General features: G+C 41.8%; 1 protein-coding gene across 1 annotated transcript; it reads right to left on the reverse strand.

The window, feature by feature from the left end:
* Window positions 1-697: 697 nt before the first annotated feature.
* Window positions 698-7,077, reverse strand: LOC135506891 (zinc finger protein 623-like). Its single transcript, XM_064926316.1, has 3 exons — window positions 6,618-7,077; window positions 6,153-6,283; window positions 698-5,986 (listed from the first exon to the last, which is right to left on the reverse strand). Exons 1-3 carry the CDS (start codon window positions 6,880-6,882, stop codon window positions 4,712-4,714), a joined length of 1,671 nt encoding a protein of 556 aa, XP_064782388.1. The 5' UTR covers window positions 6,883-7,077; the 3' UTR covers window positions 698-4,711.
* Between the last annotated feature and the right edge of the window lie 1,431 nt (window positions 7,078-8,508).

Genomic DNA, 8,508 nt, shown 5'->3' on the forward strand with positions numbered 1-8,508 from the left:
ATTGGATGGAGTATCGCTGCAGAATGCTGTAGTAGCCATGCTGGTTAAGTGTGCCTTGAATTCTAAATTAATCACAGACAGTGTCACCAGCAAAGCACCCCCACACCATCACACCTCCTCCTCCATGCTTCACGGTGGGAACCACACAGGCAGAGATCATCTGTTCACCTACTCTGCGTCTCACAAAGACATGGCAGTTGGAACCAAAAATCTCAAATTTGGACTCATCAGACAGATTTCCACTGGTCTAATGTCCATTGCTTGTGTTTCCTGGCCCAAGCAAGTCTCTTCTTATTATTGGTGTCCTTTAGTAGTGGTTTCTTGGCCGCAATTCCACCATGAAGGCCTGATTTCATGCAGTCTCCTCTGAACAGTTGATATTGAGATGTGTCTGTTACTTGAACTCCGAAGCATTTATTTGGGCTGCAATTTCTGAGGCTGGTAACTGTAATGAACTTATCCTCTGCAGCAGAGGTGACTCTGCGTCTTCTTTTCCTCTAGTGCTCCTCATGAGAGCCAGCTTCATCGTAGCGCTTGATGATTTTCACAGTATATATACTGGTACTGTATATATGCAGAAAAAACCCTGTCATCAGACAACCCTGACTAAAGTTGACGTGTACAGTAGGTGCTTGTTAGTGTGTGTGTGTATGCAGAATAGGGTGAGATCAGATGTGTGTTAAAGAGAGCCTGAATGAAAAGTCCCATTTTGTGTTTATTAAACAAACAAGTTTTAAATACACCATATGAAAACCACACACGTCTCAACAAAAGAATCTGCATAAACTTGATTAACTGCATAATCTCATTAAAAGTGTCTTGAGGAAAAATTAAGTAGTTGAATGAAAGTAATGAAATAGGCATTTTCTGAACATCATATACAGTGCCTTCAGAAAGTATTCATACCCCTTGACTTATTCCACATTTTGTTGTGTTACCGCCTGAATTCAAAATGTATTAAATATATTTTTTTCTACACACAATAACCCATAAAGACAAAGTGAAAACATGTCTAGATATTTTAACAAATGTATTGTAAATTAAATACAGAAATATCTAATTTACAAAAGTATTCACACCCTTTTGCTATGACACTAAACATTTAGCTCAGGTGCATCCAATTTCCTTTGATCATCCTTGAGACGTCTCTACAATTGGAGTCCACGTGGCCAATTCAATTGTTGGGCATGATTTAGAAAGAAACACACCTGTCTATATCATGTCCCACAATTGACAGTGCATATCAGGATAATCGGTTTTATTTGTTTTTAGGATATATACAGATGGTTCAAAGGAAAAGGATCCAGTCAGCGGTAAGGTGGGGGCAGGGGTGTACAGTGCATTTGGAAAGTATTCAGACCCCTGCCCTTTTTTTCCCATTTTGTTACATTACAGCCTTATTCTAAAATTGATTAAATTAATTATTTTCTTCATCAATCAACACACAATACCTCATAATGACAAAGCAAACATTTTTGCAAATGAAACATCACATTTACATAAGTATTCAGACCCTTTACTCTGTCGTTTGTTGAATCACCTTTAGGCAGCGATTACAGCCTTGAGTCTCTCCATATTTTAAAATAAGGCTGTAACGTAACAAAATGTGGAAAAAGTGAAGGGGTCTGAATACTTTCCGACTGTACTGTATATCCCAAATTTCAATGTTAGAGTATGTAAGCGGTTAACTGAATGTGTCAGTGTATGCGGCCGAGTTGATGGCCATGATTATAGGTTTGAGATGGGTGGAGGAGTTGAAACCACTCAGTGGTGATCTGCTCTGATTCGGCTGCAGTGTTGAGTAGTCGGATAGAGTAGTCCAGGTCAGATAGGGGAGACTTGTTTGTGGAGATGATGGTGCTGTTATTGGGATTGGAGTGGTGGTAAGCTATTACTGGGTTCCCGCACATGTGGATGTGGAGGGTAATGAAAAGGTTGATGTGGTGGCTAAGAGGGTAGTGAGGAGAGAGGGGGTATTCAGAGAGAGAAGGGGTATTCAGGTCATGCTGGGCCGCAGGGAAGTCAAGTCCTTGATCCGGGCAAAAGGGCTTGGTCTTTGGCAAAGGAAGTGGGATGCTAGTAGTAAGTGGAGGCAATTGTATTGCATGCATCAGTCAGTAAAGGAAGAGGTGGGTTGTACGCGATGTAGGACAGAGTTATTTGTGTGGAATAGACTACAGTTTGGGCACACAGGTTTGAATGTCACGTTGTGGATGATAGGGAGACATAAAACAGGTCTGTGTGATGAGTGTTTAGTGGAGGAAACGTTGGGGCATGTGTTGATATTTTGTGAACGGTATGACGTAGCTAGTGAGAGATTGTGTGAAAGGGTTAGAGGCTGGACGGTTTTGGGTTCTGTAATGGGGGATTGAAAGGGGAGTGGTGTCTATGGCTCTTTCACTTTCTTTGAGGAAAAAGACTAATGAAGATAATTTAATGTAGGTAGGCCGTGACTGACCTCATACTCCAGTACAGTAGGTGGCGGAGTATGCAACTTTAAAAGTTGGATGCAATCCACTAACCCAATTTCAAAGAAGAAGTGCATGTCAGAGCAGAAACTATAGCATGAAGTCCAATGAACAGTCCGTAGAGCTCCGAGTTAGAATTGTGATGAGGCATATATCTGGGGAAGGGTATAAAATCATTTCTAGAATGTTGAAAGTTTCCAAGAGCATGATTTCCATCATTGGGAAATTAAAAAATTACAAAACAATCCAGACTCTGCCTAGAGCTGGCCGTCCGACCAAACTGGCAAGAAGGACCTTGGTCAACGAGGTCCTTGGCTGAGATGGGAGAACCTGACAAAAGGACAACAATCTCTACAGCACTTAACCAATCTGAGCTTTTTTGGGAGAGTGAACAGACAGAAGCCACTCCTGAGAAAAAGGCACATGACAAACAGCATGTCTGGAGCTACCGGTCTACGTGAAAGTTATGATTTTCATATGAACATTTTCATGGATAATAACATATTAAAATCATTGTCATGTGGTTAAGCTAAATTCTTTAGAAATTAAAATGATACAGATCTAAGTTAAAATGTATCTAATGCAAGAGCGCCTGTCTCTGTGTAATGGACACATTGTATGATACACCTTGAGCCATTGGCAGCTAAAGAACGTATAACAATGCAAGTAACTATTAATGACAACTAGGTAAAAATAGCCTAAATAAAAACATTGCAGGTAGAAAATATCCTGATAAAAATAAGTATTATATAAATCACATTGGCTACGCATAGCAGTTTGTTCATGTTCTTTCAATTGCATTTAACTCTCTACTCCGCCTGTCTGCAAAGAACTTGAAACATTGTATCAACTATCAACTGGGTCCGGCCCGAAGCCCCAGCTTGCAAACTTGCAGCATTGTATCAACTATTCTGGGTCCTCAGAGTTTCTTGCGCCAGTGAGTTCTGGACAAAGCCAGCTTTTTCTCTGGGATAAGGGATAAGAAGTAATCAGGTATTTGCAATTTCACTGGATTATATTATATTTTTCCCTTTCACGCCTAGGCTCGGTGGTTTTCGAAAGGGAGAGAGCTGGAAAGATTTTAAATACATTCGCTAGGTTTCCATCCAATTGGCAACAGATTTTCATGTGAATATTCTAGAATCTGCATAAAAATCATAGGCGCATTTTCCCATCAGAGGGGTGTGTCCAGTTTTACGTACACACAGTAAGCCTTTCTTGTTGCAGATAACAGGCAGTATGTGATGAGGTAGTGCGCATAAAAATTACTTTTGCGGTTAAATTCCCATGTGCCGATAAATTGGTTTCTATCTTATTTTTAACTCTACTGATGGCACATGCGCTCTAGCCAACACCACGCAGATACAGTGAGGGTATATAGTCTATGTGATAAGATTATTATGGACAAAAGAGCAAGATTATGTTTATCTGTTAAACGGCAGCCAAACATCAATCATTATGTCACCAGAATAAGACCCTCAATATTTATTGGAAAGGAGCATCAAGCTCATCACCGTGAACTTTCACCACCCTGTTCATCATAACTTATTTAATCTGTAGTCTAATAAACTGCATGCTTTCCCAAGTCGTAGTGGGAGGACCATACAACATATCATTGCGTGCCTCCAAGTTTACTTCGATATGATGAATATTATATCAATATTTGCGGATAAAAGCATTTCCACCGCCATTTCTCGCATTATTAATTTTACCGACACAAAGATCCAACCTTGTTTAGTGTATTTTGATTTGTCAACATCTGGAAAGTTGACCGACTTGCTGTTTCCCATCAGGCCTGTAGTGAATATTTTGATCCGACATGTATTTTACTTATATAAAAAGAGTTGGATGGAAACCTGGTTATTGAGGAACTACTGTCATTATCAATGGATGTAAAAACAGACATTGTTTTGGCTACTTGCTGTTTGAGATGAAGAAAAAAATTACAATGAGAAGCACCGCAGATCATTAGTGGTGGTGAGTTAAGACAATCAGAAATACTATCAGACATCCCCAAATAGGCACATTTATACATTTGTGTGCAGGCCAGGTAGCCTAGGCCTACTTCTATGGGTAATCAGGTGAGTGTCCATACTCAACATTGACAGGAGCTCTCCAAACAAAACACAATGAATAAATAGCCATTTATGGAAAACCAATGCAATTTCAAAACAAATGCAAGTTCACTGATTTACTCCATTTTATCAAATTGCTTGGCATGCCTTATGTTACTAATGTCTGGTCTATGTTATAGAGTGGAATGTTTTTTCTGCTGGTGTATCCTGAGGAAGCTCCTCTCTGAGATCCTCTTGCGCACAGACAAACTGCTTTTCTCCCATGTGGACCTTCAGGTGCATCTTCAGCTGGTGCTGGTGGGAAAACCTCTTCTCACACTGGGGGCAACTGTAGGATTTCTCCCCTGTGTGGACCGTCTGGTGCCTCTTCAGGCTTGATGAGTGGGAGAAGCGCATGTGACACTGGGTACAGCTGAAGGGTTTCACCCCTGTGTGGACCCTCTGGTGCCTCTTCAGGTTGCAAGCCTGGGCAAAGCGCATGTGACACTGGGTACAGCTGAAGGGTTTTACCCCTGTGTGGACCCTCTGGTGGATCTCCACCTTCTGGGGGCAGCTGAAGCCTTTGCTACAGAACATGCAGAGGAACCGTTTCTCTTTACTACTGCCTGATGTGGCTCCCCCTCCCTGAGGCTGGGCTCTAGCCTGGTCGTTTGAGTTAAATACCTGATGGAAAAGGATGCGGCCGTGTGAATCGGTTGGACCCATCGACGTGGACACTGGCTCACGATCCCTGAGCGCGTGCAAAGGGGAGTGGGTCGTGATATTTGTATTTGTCTCTAAGCTTTCCCTGTAATCTAAAAAATCTCTGCCTTGTGAGTGTCCTTCTCCTAAGTGAGTCTTGTCTACATTCCATGTGGGAGGAGCGTCGCCCTCCACTTTCACTTTATCTATGATTATAACCTCCGCTTTCTTATCTTGGCACCCTTCAGAGTATACACTACTACTGTACCGGTTCCAGTCCCCTCTAGATAGATCAGTCTGTGTCTCTAAACCCAAGGGCATGTTGCCAGGGTCCATCTCTGTAGTGTAAGAACATGACGGATCATTACCAGTTCCTAACACATCACCAGAGTCCCGATGGGAATGAACCGTCCTCGGGCTTGGGTTACCGTCTAGTAAATATTCTGAGTCGAGAGCAGGACAGCCCAGTGGCCCCAGCTCCAGTCTCTCTGGGTCTGATCTGTGGCCAGATCCTGTCTGTAAGAGCCTTTGTGTTTCTGTGACTGTCTCGGACTTGAGGATGGCGTTGGGCGTTCTACTGGCCTCCTTAATGCTGCATCGGGTCCTGGACTGGAGCGTGTAAGCAGTTGAGAGTTCTTCCGTGGCTACAGCGGGCGCTACTCCAGTCGCTGCTCCAGTCTGGATGTCTGTGCTGTGTCGTGGGTCCTCTCCTTCAGTCCTCTCCTGCTTGACCCCAGGACCTGCAGCCTCTGCATCTGCAGACTGACACAAGGGGACGTTATTACCGGAACATGAGTTGAATTGGATAACAATGTTGTAGGGAAGTCTCACAATGTCCGCTATGGCAGATAATGTAAGCAAGTGAATAGCTGATTGGAGTCTTTCTGAAATAAACTGGCCACATTTGATGTAATACTGTTACACTAACCTCTATCACAATAACATGCTGGGTTGAGGTTCCACTCCCCTCATCAACAGTGATTGGTTGGTCATCTCTCCATGTATTGTGGCCCGCTAGCTTCACAAAGCTCCTGTGGCCTCCAGTGAGATGTCCTTCACCTGAGAGTGATTGGGGGAAAGACATGGATAGGTACTGTCAATGCTCAAAGGTACATTGTACACTAGTAACAGTTTTTTGACACTGTCTAGAATTGGCAAGGATATAAGGTAACACTTCTCATAACTTCGTGTTATACTATTTGTAGATCGACTGATGGTGCTCCATGCATCACATTGTTTTCGATTATTAAATAATAGGAAATGCGGTAAATCAATCTGGTTAGAATATGATGCGTCTTTGTGCAAGAAAGCTAAATAATCAGGGTAATAGCATACTATCCAAAAATGCTGGGTAACACATCTGAACACATGTGCAGAGGGAACGGAAATGTACCTCTTGCCATTCCTCTGTTTCGGTCGAGGATCTTGACACTACTGGGACGACTGGCGAGGACGCGCTCCCGTGCCACCTTCAGTTCCAGTAGCTGTAATTTCCTCCGCATTGCCCTGTTTTCTTTCTGGCTTTGAGTTATTTCCAACCGAAACACTGCATAGTCGTCGTCTACGAGTTTACAGATCTCTGCCACGGCTGCATTTGCTAGCACCTCCATGATGGAGGCTATTTGAGCGTTAAAAACCATACAGTTAACGTTAGCCATTGTTCGCTAGCTAGCGTTACCTAGATAACATCTATCAACCAAGTCCTGTCTCCAACGCGAATTAAATACTACATGGAGTATGTATGTGATGCTGTGCAGATAAATTAGTCATATTTTGAGTTCCATGGTGTTAATAAACGTCTAAATATAAAACGCTAACGTGAAAATTGTTCCTTGTCATTGTTTACTTCCGTTTCTACAGAAGAGAAAGGGTGTTATTGGGAGCGTCATTGGTCAAAGGGTGTGGCTAAATGGAAAAGGGTATGCGCGCCGTTCTTTGAAATACGGTACTGCTTTACATGACACATCAAAACTTTTATTCATGATCATTATCTTCAAGCGGTCGTCACTAACTCCCACAGACATAATTATTGCAAATCCCCGCCTTAAAAAAACTATCTTAAAGGAAAGGTTCACCCATTTTGAATGTTATTTTGCTTTTGTGCACCTCTGGATGATGTTCTTGCGATTCCAAGGGCCATTTCATGTTTTCATGTGTATCTGATTTATTGGCTTTCCAGCAGGCAGAAATCCGACCGGTATGACGTTAAGTATCTCGCTGCACTGGAAGTTAACAGGAATACGACTTTTAGATCGCGAAAACATCTATCATACATGTCAGATTTCAATACTAGCCGATGTCATAACTCGCGGAGGATGTCTTCTCTCGAATGAGCCATTGGTCATATTTTGCGATATTCCTACCTCGGGAAATGTTGGGACGATTATGTCCAATTTCAAGTAACCACCTGCTGCCTTAAAGAAACATTCAGTCATATAGAATGGTGGTTTAAAACCCACAGCTGCATATACATATTAGCCAACACCGCATACCTTGCAATACAATCTTCTCTAAAAACAGCTGGGCAAAATATATACAATGTGCTCTAGAATAACATGACCATAGATTGATTTCTAAACCACATGAGTCCTCATATCAGCAGATTGCCCAATGCCATGGTGGGCGTGCATAGTGTTGGATTTATTGGAATATACGGTATGGAGAACGATAGTCTGCAGGGTTACAGAAAAGGAAGTTGGGAAATTAATGTTTGAGCTTCATCTACTAAATGTTCAGTTAATGGGAATATATTTAGGTGGTTTAACTGATTAGCTTCTTTCCCAGTAACCTTTAAAAAGTTGACGGTGCCAAATTCTTGCCAATCTATTATTCTACTACTAACTATGATTGAGTGTGAGGAATCTTTTCCATAATGTCCGTTTCATGCATATACATTCGAATAAAGAACATTATCACATTTAGTGTTTCACCATTTATTAAGTACAAAGACAAATAGAAACATGTGTCTCAGGAAGTATTTGAAGTATTATAAATATAGTGTAACCTACCAATCAATGTATATTGGTAGTGCTTAAGATTGTGTGGTCCAGCGACGAGACCTCTACCATCTACGGCAAAAACCTGGGCTCCTGACAGGGACAATATAATTATTATCACTGTATGTTACAATAGTAAAACATCATCTGTTTGTCACGTTGTCAAACTGATTCTACATTGAATTTAGACTTCGAGATGCTCTAACAAGAATGTGTATGGGGATTTGGTGCTCTTCAATTCTAAAAATGCACTACACTGTGTAGACTGTTGTGGTGGTTCATTTCTTT

This window comes from Oncorhynchus masou, chromosome 20 (assembly GCF_036934945.1).
Source record: "Oncorhynchus masou masou isolate Uvic2021 chromosome 20, UVic_Omas_1.1, whole genome shotgun sequence".
Lineage (NCBI taxonomy): Eukaryota > Metazoa > Chordata > Actinopteri > Salmoniformes > Salmonidae > Oncorhynchus > Oncorhynchus masou.

Coding starts and splice junctions, on each gene's coding strand:
- LOC135506891 (XM_064926316.1), bottom strand. CDS start 6,882: ATGGCTAACGTTAACTGTATGGTTTTTAACGCTCAAATAGCCTCCATC. Junction 6,284..6,617: donor AAACAGAGGAATGGCAAGAG/GTACATTTCCGT, acceptor AATCACTCTCAG/GTGAAGGACATCTCACTGGA. Junction 5,987..6,152: donor AGCATGTTATTGTGATAGAG/GTTAGTGTAACA, acceptor CCCTTGTGTCAG/TCTGCAGATGCAGAGGCTGC.